Source organism: Solanum dulcamara, chromosome 2, assembly GCF_947179165.1.
Source record: "Solanum dulcamara chromosome 2, daSolDulc1.2, whole genome shotgun sequence".
Classification (NCBI taxonomy): Eukaryota; Viridiplantae; Streptophyta; class Magnoliopsida; order Solanales; family Solanaceae; genus Solanum; species Solanum dulcamara.
This window is the reverse complement of record NC_077238.1, coordinates 65,961,224-65,978,663: the sequence shown is the minus strand read 5'-3', so window position 1 is coordinate 65,978,663 and position 17,440 is coordinate 65,961,224. Positions and strand designations below refer to the sequence as shown.

The 17,440-nt window shown below is 34.6% G+C and overlaps 1 protein-coding gene across 1 annotated transcript; it reads left to right on the top strand.

Moving 5' to 3' along the window:
- Positions 1-316: 316 nt before the first annotated feature.
- On the top strand, positions 317-7,530 carry LOC129872405 (B3 domain-containing protein At5g60140-like). Its single transcript, XM_055947399.1, has 5 exons — positions 317-370; positions 1,063-1,509; positions 1,558-1,707; positions 6,983-7,081; positions 7,237-7,530. The coding sequence occupies exons 1-5, from the start codon at positions 317-319 to the stop codon at positions 7,528-7,530; spliced, it is 1,044 nt and encodes a 347-aa protein (XP_055803374.1).
- Positions 7,531-17,440: the final 9,910 nt, after the last annotated feature.

Sequence of the window (17,440 nt, the reverse complement as noted above, 5' to 3'; positions counted from 1 at the left end):
AAAGTGGAATCTCATTAGCTCAATGGGTTGACTACTTGAATTTTCACCTTATTGATGTGGATTCAATTCTCCACCTCGTAATCTCTTACCTCATTTCCCCTCCTCCTACCCTTACATAATAAAGAACTATTTTTTTCAATTTAAAAAGACTACATGACAAGAGGAAAAATACAAATGGTCAATATCTAAGAATGTTCAGATTTTTGTAATCTTCTTCTCTTTTATAATTTTTTCCTTTAATATAAAGAAGCTTATAGGGTAAATAGGTTGTGCCATCAATTATGATATCCTTCTAAAGTTTGAAACCAAAGAGAACATGAAAAAGGGCTTCTTCAAAGTTTTCATCCCAGAAATCAGTGCAAAACGACTTGTGAGTATACTACCCCTTATCATGGTCTTTGATGGAACTTTGATTCTTGAATTTTTCTTTTCTTTTTGGAGATGTTGGCAGCATATATATGTGGGGAGGGGAAGGCCTTGTTGAGATTTAGATCTGCAAAACTTGGATATATCTTGTGGTATTTTTATACTTGTTAAATGTACTTTCCCTTTCATCCTCTTTTTATGTTCTTATATTCATGTATTTAATCTCTGATTGTTGTTGAGTCTTTTTCTTGAAACATTTTCAATTTAATCTTTTTGAAAATTTGTGCTTTGAATAAGGGGAGAGAAAGTAAAAAGTGGAAAGATGCCTTTTTGTTATGCAAGTAAATTTTATAATTTTCTATATATGTTAAATCTCCAAATTTTATACAAGTACTATGTATAATTTAGTCGGTCGATGTTAGAAATTGCATATATCATTTCAAACTAACCATATTATGAGTGTAGATGGAAGTAATTTTGTAGTAAAACTATGAAAATGCCTCAGATTTCGTTTTGTAGTTTTTGAAATAGTTACATTCTTGAACTCCAATCTTAAAAATCTCAAACTTTGAGTTATTTGAAATATTGTTTTTATCTGAAACTGGCTGCATTTATGATATCGTCAATCTTATTTAAAGAAATTCGTGTTGCTCTACATTTATTTTTTCAATAGTTGAGCTTTTTTTGCTTTCATAGAAACTTCCCACAGGTTATATTGATTACAAGAATGGAATGCTACCTTGGAATGTTTCTCTTAGGGATAGGTTTGGAAATATGTGGCCTATAAGAGTAACCAAATCAGGAAAACATATTTATTTTGAACATGGATGGGAGAAATTCATTGAGGACAACATCGTAGAGTTTGGAGACTTCATTATTTTTGACTATGATGGAACTAGAATTTTTGACTTTAAACTACTTGGAAGAACTGGATGTGTAAACAAAGGAGCTGGAGGTTTAAAATTTTCTATGAAGGAGGTGGACGAGGAAGAAATGAATGTTGACAATCAAAAGAGTATGGAGTTAAAGGAGAATACTTGGGCCAGAGACAGCATGAGCAGTTCATCTTCTAATGATAGTAATGAGGATAACGTGGTAGAAGAAGAAGATGATCGAGATGAGGAATATGAAGAGACAGAAAATGTGCCACTTTCAAATTGTATCCATCTAGAAGAGGAAGATGAAAAAGAGGAGGGGGAAGAGGGAGAAGAGACTGAAAAGGCATCATGTTCAAAATGCAGATATTTGGATGAGAAACAAGACGATGATGACGATGAAAAGGATGAATACAAAGAAGAGGAGGAGGAGGCATATTTAACAAAAAAACGCCACATTCAAAAGGTAAACACTAATTAGAGATGTAACATCTCGAAAATTTCTATGCCAAGATTTGAACCATTATTTTTAGGCGTATAGGGTCGAACACATCGACTTTTAATTGTATATATGAGTTAGGATCAATTCCTAAGTATTTTAAGAGTATTAGATTTGTTTTAGGGTCATAAGGGATCTCTAACATCAAGCCGATTCCAAAGATTTTTTATCGGCTAACTTTCCGAATGAGTTCGTATATGGGTCAACTTCAAATGACCATATCTCCTAGAATATAATGAATTGATGTCCCATAACTTATCAAATTAAAGTTCGTTGAGTCTTTCCAATGCCACCAAGATTGCATTTTTCCGAGTTCGGTGTCAAAAGTTATGCTTGGTTGACCAGAGAGGTCCGCGACAAGTCCACATCGCGCACCTGCAGCGAACTTGGACAATTTTTCTGGATTTCATTTTTTTGTTGACTAAAAAGGTGTGCGACACGTCCTCATCGTGGACCTGTCATGGACTTGCCTAGTTTTCCAGATTTTGTAGTGACATTTTGGGAAAATAACTTAATATCTATATATACAAACTTGGACGCATTTTGGGTCATTTGTTTTCAGTCTTTCACCTCCCCAAATCCCTAAACTTCATCCTCCTCTCTCTCAAATCATCCCCTCCAATTTTTCTCTCAAATTCAAAGGATTCAAGGCTCCTCATAGAAGACCAAGAATCAAACTTTGTTAAAAGCTTCAATCTAAGGTATGTGGGTTTTCATCCATGGGTTCTTCCACCAATGGAGTCCAAGTGTTTTCTCAACTTTGCATTTCAATTCAAAATGATGAAATCCTATAGGCTTTTACATGATGGTTTCAAATGCATAGATTATGGAATATTTTAAATTTATTTACTCCTATTGATATATATGTATATTGACTCTGAATTTCAAGTGATGGGTTTTTATGCATTTTCATACTACGATTTCAAATGTATAGATTTTTGAATATTTGAAGTTTATTTGTCTATGTTGACTTATGTTGATTCTTATTTACATGAAATGGATGGATTATCAATGTTCTTATATGAATGGTTTGAAAGGTAGTTTTAAAGTGCATACGGTGGGTTGTTTTTAAGATGGTAAATTTGATGCATTCATATCACTCTCATGCATCAGTTGGCTAGATTAGGGGTGAGGTTGAGTGGTTCCGATTATGGTGGTGCAAATTGCCTGTGAATCGTCTTTGGTAGTAGATGTTAAGTCGAACAATACCTTGATCCATCATTGGTAAAGTTGAAGGAATTAGTAGGAAATAAGAAAGTAGAGGTCTTTTCCCAAGGGGGGGGGGATAGAGTACCTAGTTATGAAGGTCAGTTATGTGTTCTAAGGTTGATGATATTAGACGAGTCATGATAGATACAGAAGGAGTAGGTGTTCCGTATAGTGATGATTGAAGTACGCTTATTCCAATTAACGCTATGGACGTAGAGTAAGAGATAGATGGGATCTTGTTGTGTGCAATAGATAGGTAAGAGTATATTGGTGTCCTCTTGGTAGGAGTTAATGAAAATGTGGATGTAGAGATGTTAAGTAGGCATGAAAATTCTTAAATGATTATGACTTTAAGGGAGTCATAAATTGGTTAAAATGGTAGACTTGAATACGTGGTTGTAGGTATACGGAGGATGGTTGTAGGCTATTGATGACTTCTCGTTAAGGGTTTCAAATGAGTGTATTAGAATGGTTATAGAACTAGACTTGAATATGGTATTGATGGTATGTGGGTGAATACGATGTATATGGTGTTTCATTATTAGGTCTCAAGGTTTGTGGAAATGGTAGTAAGGGGTAATACTCCCCGGATAGATTTTCCTATAGAGGTATAAGATCCTAAGGCTTTTTGGTAAGGTGGCCTATCAATTTGATTTGTCATTGGAGTTTTCCCCGGTTCATTCAGTATTCCATGTGTCTATGTTTAGAAAATGTTTGGAAAATCCAAGTTCCATTGTTCCTTTGGAGATAGTGAATTTTGATGATAATTTAACCTATGATGAGGTTTCGATTAAAAATCCTAGACGGCATGGCAAGAGATTGAGGAACAGGGAAGTTCCATCTGTCAAAGTCCTTTGGAGAAATCAACAAGTTGAAAGAGCAACATGGGAAGTGGAAACGGATATAATGAAACATTACCCTCATACTTTTCACTCTACTCAAGCCTAAGGCACTAAGTTATCCATGCTCAGGTGTTTAAGGCTCTTATGTTTCAGTTTTCCTAAGTCCTTATGTGCATGCATATTCATGAAGTTGAATTTTAAAGTTATGATTTATGCTAAAGTATAGTGATTTCATGTTTGATGCATTTCAAGTGTCATTGTATATATGTTGGGTTGCTAGTCCTCGTGACATGTCCTTTTTATGCTAGTGATTCTCATTCGAGGACGAATGTTCCCAAGGGAGAGATATTGTAACATCTCAAAAATTTCTATGCCAAGATTCGAACCATTCTTTTTAGGCGTATAGGGTCAAAATCATCGAATTTTAATTGTATATATGAGTTAGGATCAATTCCTAAGTATTTTAAGAGTATTAGATGTGTTTTAGGGTCATAAGTGATCTCTAACACCAAGCTGGTTCCAAAGAATTTTTATGAGCTAAGTTTCCGAATGAGTTCGTATAAGGGTATCTCTTAGAATATTACGAATTGGTGGCCCTTAAACTATCAAATTAAAGGTCATTGAATCTTCTTTCCAACTCCACCAAGATTGTATTTTTTCGAGTTTGGAGTCAAAGGTTATGATTGGTTGACCAAGGAGGTCCGTGACAAGTCCGCGTCGCAGACCTGCAGCGAACTTGGACAATTTTTCCAGATTTCAATTTTTTGTCGACCAGAAAGGTGCGCGACACATTCGCGTCGCGGACCTGTCGCGGACTTGCCCAATTTTCTTGATTTTGTAGGGACATTTTGGGAAAATTACTTAATATCTATATATACGAACTTGGAAATGTTTTGGGTCATTTGTTTTCTGTCTTTCACCTCCCCAAAACCTTAAACTTCATCCTCCTCTCTCTCAAATTATCCCCTCCAATTTTTCTCTTAAACTCAAAGGATTCAAGGGTCCTTATAGAAGACAAATAATCAAACTTTCTTAAAAGATTCAATCTAAGGTATGTGGGTTTTCATCCATGGGTTCTTCCACCCATGGAGTCCAAATGTTTTCTCAACTTTGCATTTCAATTCAAAATGATGAAATCCTATGGGCTGATGGTTCCAAATGTATTAATTATGGTATATTTTAAGTGTATTTACTCCTATTGACATATATGTATATTGACTCTCAATTTCAAGTGATGTGTTTTTATGGATTTTCGTACTACGATTTCAAATGTATAGATTCTTGAATATTTGAAGTTTATTTGTCTTTGTTGACTAATGTTGATTCTTATTTACATGAAATGGATAAATTATCAATGTTCTTATATGAAGGTTTGTAAGGTACTTTTAAAATGCCTATGGTGAGTTGTTTTCAATATGTTTGATTGGATGCATTCATATCATTCTCATGCATACAAGTATCCTTTAAATGTATTTGAAGGTATTTTTGAAATGGACCCACCTAATTTCCTATGATAAAATAAAGTTGAAATGAAGTTTGACTCCAATGAATGTTATGAAGTAAATGCTTATGAAGGAGAGTATTTATGAAATGATTGATTGGTGAAAGGGCTTCTTACCAAAAGTAAGGTTTCAATGTGAAAGGACAATTCTCACATTGAATCAAATAAAATGTTTAAGGTTATAATATGACATGTATGGAATCCCTACTGGCCGTCAATTCTTTTGAATATTATTCTAAAAAGGAAGGTTTGATTAGCATGGAACCCTGAATACCATCACTAATTGTAGACCTAATTTTCTTATAAATCAAGGTTCATTAGTAAAATGGTAAATAGGGCATGGAAACCATGATGATATTATAAATCAAAGGTTTTAATGAGATATTCCACCTATTGATGTTTTAAATGTTAAAGTTGCTATATTGATGTTCAAATATTATTGCGTGGAATTTGACCTAGCACCGAATGTAGCATGTAGATGGGGACTCGACCTAAGGGGTACTTAAGTAAAGTCTCATGTTGCATTAAATATGTGCCACCATAGGAACCTTGTCGGCTAGGCCTTTGTAGCCACCTAATATTAAATAATTGAATGAAATCTGAATGGAGTTCTACCTGGCAAGTAGTCTCCCCGTGTCAATGTAGGGGCTTATGTTGGATTCCATGTAGTATCTCACATGGTCTTAAATGTCGATTATGGTCATTTTCCTATAAAATGAATATTTTAGGGTTTCATATGATGATGTCTAATTCATGCATTCACTTATGCATATTGCTTACTCATTTCTCTCTTATGTTCTTCATTTCATAGCATACTCACATACTTAGTACATTCAAAGTACTAACGCGTACTTTTTCCTATATGATATCACCATGTAGGAATAGGCGTCGCTCCTCGACCTATTCCATGTGGCTAGCTCGAATTAGTCTGAAGATTGCTTGTGGTGAGTTCCCATGGTTCGGGAACAATATCATTTTTATTCTAAGCTTATGTTATGTAGAACATTAAGACTTTTATTAAGGCATTTCTTGACACTTATTTTGAGGGTGAGCTAGGGACATGTCTTATCCCCCGCCAAGCCTTTAATGTAGAAGGCATGGTTGGACATAGAAAAAGATGTTACATTGTCTTTGACTCTTATTAAATATGAAGCCCCTTAGTCCCTACATCCCTTTTGTTTTATGCTTGATTTGTTTATCATTACCAATGAAACACTTAATGAATTCTAAGAGGCTTGGGTGAGGTACCTCCGGAAGTCTCATTCGCCGTGTCACGTCTAGGCCCTAGGCTTGGATTGTGACAACAGATCTATAAATGTACTACTTTATTTCAGTTTATATCTAATTCAATTCCTCTCTTGTTAGTATGTTACTCCAAGAATGACATCTTTGTATACTTTGGCATGATCTTGTATTCATAGAAATGTCATGGTCTATTTAAGACTATAAGTTTTAAAGGGTTTTTGAAAAGGTTCAATTGACAAAATGAGCCTTTTAAGGGAACTTTTTGTTAGTTATTGGAATAACAGAGAAAATAATGAAGTTAAATATCATTTTCTAAAACCTCTGATATGTGTCAAAAGTCTAGTTTCTTTCTTAAAGTTAATTTCAATAAAACACAACCCTGTAAAATAAAATAGAAAGTGCAACTCTGAGTTTTCATGTGATTTCTATTTGTGAACCTAACCAGTTACACGTTTTTGATTTAGTTGAATGCAAAAGAGCCAGTGCTGGCAAGGTGAATGATCCTCATGAAAAAATTGCTACAGATATATTCAGCGGTGGATGTGTAACAAAGCCCAAAAATCCTTACTTTGTAACAAAAATATGACCAAATAGGAGAGATCACCTGGTAATTATAAACCTACAACTATTTTAGTGAATGGTTTTATAGTTCGATCTTATTGTATTCACATTTAGCAAAGTTTGTTTCCCTATCTGTAGTACACTCCGGCTGATGTAGTGAGAGACTACAAACTTGAACTCCCTTCAAGTATGACCATTCGTGACTCTGCAGGCAGAGAATTTGAGGCAAAACTCAAGATTTGGAAGGACGGTAGAATATGGCTAATTGGCGGGTTGCGCAGTTTATGTAGGTGGAACCTTTTGGAGATAAATGATACGTCCATTTGTGAATTTTTCAGACGAAAACACAACAAAGACCTTTACTTAAAAATTCATGTTGTCTATGAAGGAGAAGGTTCCCATCCCAACAAGAAACAATATGCTGCTATTTAACATACCTTTTAATTTTTATGGCCTGCGGTGCTTTTATATGTAGACAAATTTTTGAAGAATATAAGTACTATTGTTTGTTGACCAAACATTGAAGAATATTTTTTTTTTGTATTAATAGATCCGGAAGATAAGCCAATTAATTGGCGTTAAGACTAAAGACTAGTTTATTTACATTCAAATGTTAAACCATTATTGGTCTACATTGATCTGTTGGAATTCCTAAGTTTTGTTGGAAAACGTGGAATGTCCATTACTTCACTTGCAAAATACTGAATTTGTTATGTTTTTCTCTGTTCATCCGATGTATAATATATGCTAGTATAGTAATTTTCTTAGTCATCTTGGACTTTGCTTTGAAATAATCTTCGCCCGACATAGGCCAAGTTCGGCGCGCCACGTAGTGCCCCCTGCCAATCAGTGTGCCAGCCTGGTACAATTTTATGCTTCCGAAGCTTGGCAATTTGTACATGTGATTAGTTTAATTTAGTAAATAGTTAATTGACAAGTCATTTTGGGTACAATATCTGCGCTTAAAATCCTACAATACGTGTATGATTACGAACACTTGTGTGTTTGTTTGGACACAACAAGTTTGCATCTTCTTCTTTGTTTAATCTATAATTATTTTTTTCTTACATTTTTTTAATTATGTCTTGAATTTTTTCCTTGTATATTTGAGAATACTCATAATCTCTATTGGTTGAGGAAACTTTTTGTCCTAATAGAATTGGAAAATGAATGTATTGTCATTTTAGGATTAGGAGAACCTTTTCCTTATATGTTTGAGGCTACTTGGCATCTATATAAATGGGATATATTTTGAGTTCTAAAGGATTGTAAGCTTGTTTTTCTTTCATAGTGGAAAACTCTATGTTCTTTTGCTTGGAGGATTAAACCTAGCCGAACCTCATTAAATCTTTGCGCTATTTTTCGTCTTTATTTTATATGTTTGTGATTGTGGCTAGTTAGCCCACGATATTTCCATAACACATTTTCTCTTGTATTTTTCATTTCAAGTATGAGTAGATAAACCCATTCTATGAGGTTGTGGACTCTTATGACATTTATAATATGAACGGATATTAGTTTATCTTGCTTATTTATAACTCCAACCCCTTAAAAAGGGTCATATATTCTTGAATACGAAGTGTCCTATTAAATTCCTAGCTTAGAATATAGTCTAGTTTTAGAATTAATAAATCAGTCACTCTTTTATTTGAACAAAATCATAGGAATTTCTCAAATTTCCAATCATTGACACCTTGATGCACGTGTATTGATTTAGAAACTCTGCATTTATGTCTTATCAAAAACAAAAAAGCAAAAGAGAAATGGGTATACTATTTTATGTAATTAGATAGATTTTGTGTCTGGTTCTATTATATTTGTAGAGACATGATTTTTGACCCTGCCTAATATTTACACCATTTTAGCATTAGATTTTTTCTTTTAGTGTAAAAGTTAATTTTTTGACCTTTATCTCATTTTAAAAAAAAATTTACTTGAGAAATTTGAAAAATACAAAAATAGTCATGTTTTTTAGACAATACTTTTATTTTTGATTTGCGAATAAAAAGAAAAATTAAAAAATATGATCTTTTTATTTTTTTGTATTTAATATTTAGGTAGTATTTTATTGTTTGTAATTTTTAAAAGATAAATAAAAAAAGATCGAACCCAATAGCATGCTGCCACATGGTAAATTTCATCCCAATCTCTACCAAAAGTATATTTCATAGGAAAGAATTATATTCTACTCTTCATTCCCAAGCTTTTTTAAAATTTTATCCAAAAACCATAAGGGTATTTTCAGAAGGTTAGACCCCAAAATACAGAAATAAACCTCCAAGACTTGGTATCTGTCGGTAGACGAGCTTCTAGTCAAAACTAGAGTACAAGCTTATACAACATAAGATATAAGTACAAACTATCTCCGAAAACAAAATAAAGACTAGTCCTTTCAAATGCTAAGGGAGATAGGCAACTCCAAAATCCAGGAGCTCACCCCAGTCTCCGAATCCCAAAGAGATGCTCTCCACGAGACCCTAATCAGCAGTGAGTACCCGTACTATGATCTTCAGGGTGCAGAAGTGTGGCAAACATTCAACATAGGCCGACTGAGCTCAGAAGATAAAATTAGCATAATAGGCATATAAGACAGGAGCATATATCAAAAGTAATAACGAAACAACAGGAAACTCATAATAAGGAACAAACTGGAAGCTAAGCACCGAAAGAGAGAAAAGCAGGGTAAAAGAAGTAAAGGAAAAACCTAGAATTGATAGCCCATCAACCTATACACGACAAATCTCTATTAAGGGAGACTGCTAACCAAAGGCATACCAATAGAAACAACCACAAGTAGCACATAGAAAATAAGAAGGCTATTCTAGAACAATTCGGCATAAAAGAGTCAGATAGGAGAGAATAAGGGGAGTACCTACCTTCAAACAAAAGAATCACCCTTCGTACTGCCATAAGTATACAAATAGCCAACCAAAACCTTATCGAGCCCCAAATGCTTGGCAAGTACGTGATCACAAACTAAAACCTGTACAGCCTCCATAAGACCAAACGACCCACATAAAATTATATTGGTGATAGGAAATGCATATGAATGAGAGTAATGCAATAAAATCAGTAGTGCCATAGTACCAAGATATATATACCTAAGCCTCAGTCCCGGCCACTGATGTAGTACCCATGTGCACCTCCATATTCCTGTTTCAATGGGTCACACGGATAAAGGAATCCATGAGGGTCTCAGTATTGTCCATATATATCTGCCTAGTCCCTATCTAGGACTTTTCTCTCCGTCAGTGTGACTGGAGATCATCAATATAACCAAGAGAATCATCACAAAGACCCACGAACTGCGACTGATCAAGTAAAAAGTGAATACATCCTATTGGTCAAAAGATTTGGTCAAAAAAATTAAAATAGTGACAGACTAGGTTATTTTGTCCATCTCTTTTTGGTCAAAAAGGTGGTCAAATATTTTTTAAAAAGCGACGGACTCAGAGACGCTGTCTGTCGCTTTTATTAAAATATCTGAAATAGAATGTTGTTTTTCTGTTTCCCCTCCCTCTAAATTATCTCTTCTCTCTCCCTTCTCTCTATAAACCCACCACTTGCCGTCGCTTCCCCGCCTCCCACCGCCATCCCCCCACTCCCTTCACTGTACCCCGCCTCCGTCGCAACTGCTTTAGGAGTGTTATTCATCTTAGAGGTTAGTACTTAAACCTTATAAAAAAATTAATTTTTTTATTGGTCATTTGTTAGTTAGTTAATTAGTTGATTACATTTATTTTGTTGTAGTTCATTTGTATATTGGATTGTAAAATTAGTGAATGTAGTTATAGTTTTGATTTTAGGGCTTAAGTTAGATTTGAGTTGTTGAATTAGATTGTAAATATTTTAGTAATTTGTGATGTTAGTTAGTTAATTAGTTTATGCCATTTAGTTTGTTGTAGTTTATTTGTATATTGTATTGTAAAATTAGTGAATCTAGTTATAGTTTTGATTTTAAGCTTTAAGTTAGATTTGAGATTTTTGTATTACATTGTAAATTGGATAGTAATTTATGATTTAGTAGTTACTTAATTAGTTTATTCCATGTAGTTTGTTTGTATATTGGATTGTAACTTAGGAAGTTTTGAAGTTTGAAAATTACAAAAAAATATTGGAACTTAATTAGAGGCTTGAGTTTTAGGACTTTAGAACTTATAATTAGAATAATTTAGATACTTGAATTTTAGGATACTTAAATTTAGAAGTTGAACTTAATTAGAACTTTGAAGTTGAATTTTTTGTTAACTTTAGAAATCTTGTTGAAGTTAAGCTTCCTTTTGAACTAATTTAGCTAATGTTGAACTTTAGAATAACTTAGATACTTGAATATAGGAAATTTTGAAGTTTGAAACTTAGAAAAATAATGGAAATTGGATACTTGAATTATAGGACTTTAATTTAGAACTTATAATTAGAATAACTTAGATACTAATTTTGAACTTTAGGTTTGTATAATTTTTGAAATATTAAGACTTTAGAATTAATTAAGCTAAGTAGAGTTAGATATTTAAAGTCATGAAGTAGAACTTTAGGACTTTTGAAGTTAAACTTAAATTTTTTTTAAGTTTGTATAAGTTTTAAACTCTTTAGACTTTATAGCTAATTTGAATAACTTAGATACTTGAATTTTAGGATATTTTAATTTAGAACTTCAACTTTAATGTCATGAGGTTTGAAACTTAATTTTTACTTGATTTAATTATAACTTGAATTAATTAGAATATGAACTTAATTATAACTTGAATTAATTAGAATATGAACTTAATTATAAGTTGAGTTAATTAGAAATTGAAATTAATTATAACTTGAATTAATTAGAACATGAAATTAATGATAATTTGAATTAATTAGGACTTGAACTTAATTAGAACTTGAATTAATTAGAACTTGAACTTAATTATAACTTGAATTAATTATTATATGAATTAATTATAACTTGAATTAATTATAATTTTGAATTAAGTAGAAGTTGAACTTAACTATTATATAAATAAATTAATTATAACTTAAATTAATTATAACTTGAACTTAATTATTATATTAATTGATTAATTATAACTTGAACTAATGATAATTGTATTCTCGATGAATTGTAGTCTTTAAGAACTAATTAAGCTTGAATATATATATTTTTTGAGATGGATCATCATTTGTGGGTGTATAACATGCATTATGAAGTTGGTGGTGGTTTGAAACCTGAATTTATTAACGGTGTAAGAAGTTTTATCGATCATGCAATGACACTTGATATTTTTAAGAGAAATTAATTGGTTAGGTGTCCTTGTCATGAATGTAGGTGCTTGAAATTTTTTAGTCCAGATATAGTTATGGTTCATTTGTATGATAATGAATTTAAGCCTAGATATTTTGTATGGGTTGATCATGCAGAAATAGATTGATTGAATAATATATTTTATAATCTACTGCCCGTGGATGAATATAATATGCCTGCACTACATGGTAAAATTAGGGTTGAACATGATTGGATTCTACATGATAGAATCCAACATGATACATTTCAACATGATAGAGTTCATTAATTGGTCAATGATGCTTTCGAGGTTCAAGGTGGGATGGAACCCAAAAAATATTTTGATGAAACTCCTAATGAAGAAGCAAGATGCTTCTATCAAGAATTAGAACAGGCTAGTCGTCCACTATGTGAAGGGAGTCCGCATTCTGTTTTGTCAGTTGCAGTTAGGTTAATGAATATTAAATCAGATTGAAGTGTTCCTCATGCGTCTATGGACTCAATGGTTGATATTTTGGATGAACTATTTAATCCTGAGTTTATCATACCTAAGAACTTATGTCAGGCAAAGAGATTGGTTTCCAAGTTAGGATTGTCGTATGATATAATTCATTATTGTGTTAATGGCTGCATGTTGTTCTACAAGACTGATAGTGAATTAGAAAATTGTAAGTTTTGTGGACAAACTCGTTATAAAAGAACTCCAACTGGAAAGATGGTCCCAATTAAGGTGATGCATTATTTATCTCTTATTCCTAGATTAAAGAGGTTGTACGCATCGATGAGGTCTGCCCCACATATGAGATGGCATCGTGAATATAGAAGGTTGCCGAGTGTCTTATCTCATCCATCTGACGAAGAAGCATGGAAATATTTTGATAACATGTATCCTGATTTTTTCTAGTGACCCAAGAAATGTAAGATTGGGGTTGTTTGCAGATGGCTTCACACCATTCTCTAATGCTGCCTCACCTTATTCTTGCTGGCCTGTATTTCTTACCCCTTACAACCTTCCTCCTGATATGAATAAATATTGTGTGAATGGTTTTAAGTTTCAAACTGAAGAAGTTTCTATGCACAAGAAAACCAATAATAGTGGTGTGTACGTTCAAGGTGATGTCGACGATAATGGCTAAACTGTAGAATATTACGGTGTCATTCAAGAGATTATTGAATTAAGATATTTAGGTTGGCCTAAAAAATAGTATTGTTTGGTTTAAGTGGTTTTACCCATCACACAAACACACAAGGGTGGACCAATAATATAATATAATTGAAGTTAAGTACACCAGACAATACAGAAGTTATGATCCTTTTATCATTGCCTAAAATGCTAAGCAAATCTATTACTCTACATATCCATTGCGTAGAGATAAAACTGATTGGTGGGTTGTTATTAAGACAAAGCCTGTAGGAAGAATTGAAATCGAGAATGTATTAGATGTGGAGTACCAAAATGATGTTGCACTTGTTCAACAACAAGCTTATTTTGAGTTGGAAACCACACTAGAACATCCTCAACACATACTAGAAGAGGTTTCCGATGATGAACTTATAATGCCAAATGTTGAGGAAGAAGTAAACGAGGAATATGAATCAATTGAGGAGGAGGGATGGAATGACAATGAATATGAAACAACTAAGGAGGAGGAATGGAAAGATGAGAAAAATGAAACAAACGAGGAGGAATAGAGTGGTAGATTATAACTAGTAATTAATTTAATTTATATTTTTTATATATTGTAATGTTACTTTACATACAAATGTCATATGGTGATGGTGATACATCCCGGGATCATCTTGGGGTTAGCCATTCTGGTAGGAGTACAAAGAAGTCTAGGAGACATTTTGATCCTGAAGATATCACAGGACATATTTCTTTAGCACCGAAGATGCAGCGCCGCTGAGCTAGTCCTACACATTTTCATGCTGTGCCTTTTGGTTCTATGGATCCTTTAGTTTACCATAGTCATCTCCGCAGACCACTCAATGCTTCTTCTTCTTCACATATACAATATACTTCATATGATCATACCTACCATCTACCCACATATTTTATTACTCGACACCAAAAAGTAGCATCTTCGTCTACTCTATCTCCCACATCTCAATCACCTCACATATCTAGTCTAAGACTTAGAGATTCTAGTATTGAGACTGACACTTCTACAGCATCAGCTTCACATTCTTCTACTAATAGACTAGTGGAAGCAAATGATGTGCCGAGGCTACCTCCTAGGAAGAGGGACAGACTTTGGATAGTCATGATTGAGTCTGATAGATCCTCATAAGTTTAATGTTTTATTTATTTATTTTTGCTACATTAATAAATTATTCATGAACTAATTAATTGTTTATAGCTAGGGATGATCGGGTATCTTCGAGTTGGATGCTACCTCATATATGTCATGCCCCGGGAGGGTACCCTAGGCGCGACCGACACTCGAAAGTCATTTCTGGCATTCAAGCGAACAACCTGGTCCAGTCACACTTTCATTCAATCACATTCACTCAGTGGAGTACTCAATCATAAGCACAGTATTCATATTATAAGGGTCATAGGCCAAACACTATCAACTTATCAAAACAAGTATAATAAAGGCTATTCAATATAACAGTCCAACCTTCTCACACTCTGTTCTATGAAGCCTCTATAAACATCTAGGAGGTGCCAATGACAAGCACATGGCTACCAACAAGCAAGATAAAGAAAGCAAACAAAACGGTAAAGAAAGTCTAGCATCCTCCGGAAACTAGGAGGGCTCACAAAGTAGCTGGATGTGTGTAGATCTTCAATGGTGGGGCGGTTGATGATCTCTAGTACCTGTCTCTGCATCATGAAATGATGCAAACCAAATAGTGTCAGTACGTGGAATGTACGAGTATGTAAAATGGTCGAATAAAACAACATCAGAAAAAGATCAACCAACTGGGAAATCTCAACTCATAAATAAGTAACAACTTACTCAAGTGTCCTATGTCTAACAAGAAATGGTTTAGACGGGACTAAATCACATAACACTCAACTCAACTGACTCGGATTACTATCAAGACCTAAATAGGAGTTTCTCTTATCCGACAACCATCACTTATGAGCCAGTGATAGTACAACAATCAGACGTTGTTGCCACGTCCGTCAATACCTTGCCAGGGCATAAATGCCTCCCTAATCATGGATTCTATCGATTAGTCAAGTCCTATCATTTTAGGATAATAAAATGGGAAACATCCGACTTTTACAGTTCGATCCCACGGGAAGCATTCGACTTTAACGGTTCTATCCCTACCTACGTTGGCGGCGTAGTTTCTAGGGTTCGAGCATGGACTATACTCTCACCCACTTCGGTGCTCGATACTCCTCCCATGACTCTATGCTCATAAGACTCCATCCAATTATCTCAAAAAATCCCTCACGGCTTGTTTCATTTAGAACCTTGTCGACTCATGAACTTTATCCTCAATTCAACGCAATCGAGTTATAATGGCAAGTCTCATTTAGGAACTTGTCCACTCGTTAATTCTATCCTCCGATCAAGTCAATCAAACCTAAATTAGATATGCATTTATAACATCCCACAAACATAACAAACCATTCCTCTCCTCATTCGTCATCTCCTTAGGACTCATCACAACTCTAAAAATTTTAAACCAACAATTCAAAAGGAGTAACACATTTAAGGAAATTGACATATTCAACATAATCACATGATTAAAGAAATCACAAAGCATACTAACAACCCATCTCCATCAACTCATGCTAACATGAAGGTTTTAGAAATTTCTTAGCTCAACAACATCAACACAATAAGAATCAAAGTAATTAGAGGCAAGACTCATTAAAACATAAACCTATCAAGAAACTCCATTCTTATGGACATCTAACCTCAAAGAAAGAGTAGGGCACATGGGTGGACTCAACCCATGTTTTGAGTAGCCTTACATACCTTAGAATAGATTCTTGAAGAAACCTTGTTGTTGGGTCTTTAATGGCAACTTGAAGTCTTGAAGCTCTTGGAGGAAAATCTTGTTGAAGAAGGATTTAGAGAAGAAGAGAGGGGCTTCTAGGTCTTTTTAGAGAGAGGGAGAGGCTGAAAAATGATCCAAAACATTCAACGCTTGATACATATATAATTTGGGATAATTCCCAAATTACCCTTTCTCCAAATTCTGAAAAAAATAGGCTAAGAATGCTGTTGATGCGATAGTGGCGGGTCACGTTACTGCGGCGCCAAGTCGAATAGGCTAAAAACCTACACATCTTTTAGTGGCGCACCGCGCTAGGGACCAAACTACTTAGGCTTATTCCTGGCGCGATAGTGACACGTCGCGCCCTTACAGCGCCAAGCCCAAGTTTTCTGGGTTCTGGAAAAATAGGCTTGAAAACCCTGTACACCTAGTAGTGGCGCGCCGCGCCAGGGGCCAAACTACTGAGGCTTGTTCCTGGCGTGATAGTGGCGCTTCGCTCCCTTACAGCGCCAACCCCAAGTTTTCTGGGTTCTGGGAAAATAGGCTTGAAAACCCTGCACACCTCGTAGTGGCGTGCTGCTCCAGGGGCCAAACTACTGACGCTTGTTCCTGCAGCGATAGTGGTGCGTCACGCCACTGCGGTGCCAAGCCCAGATTTCCAGCAGTTGCAACTTAGGCCTGGAATTCCTGCCGTGCTAGTCCGTCTTAGAATCATCATATCATTTGATTCCGAACTTCAAAAATTACATTCTTGGTGGAGTTGGAAAGAAGACTCAACAACCTTTAATTTAATAGGTTGTGGGCCACCTAGATTATCGTCTTTCAAAAGATAGGGTCGTTAGAAGTCGACCCCTTATACGAACTCATCCTAAAACTTAGCCACGATGAATCCTTTGGACTTAGCTTGGTCCTAGGGGTCCTTTGTGACCCCACATTACCTCCAACACTTTTCAATTTCTTAGGGACTCATCGTAACTCATGCGTATACTCCACAATAATAGATTTCAACCCTATACCAATACAATAAAGGTTCGAATCTTAGGGAAAATTTTTGGGGGGTGTTACAATATCTCCCCCTTAGGATCATTCATCCTCGAATGACGAGTAAACCAAGAATAGAAT

Excerpts from the sequence above, each read along its gene's own strand:
- LOC129872405 (XM_055947399.1), top strand. The coding sequence starts at position 317 with ATGAAAAAGGGCTTCTTCAAAGTTTTCATCCCAGAAATCAGTGCAAAA. Across the intron at positions 1,708-6,982 it reads AAAAACGCCACATTCAAAAG|TTACACGTTTTTGATTTAGT; the intron begins GTAAACACTAAT and ends GAACCTAACCAG. Across the intron at positions 7,082-7,236 it reads ATATATTCAGCGGTGGATGT|TACACTCCGGCTGATGTAGT; the intron begins GTAACAAAGCCC and ends CCCTATCTGTAG.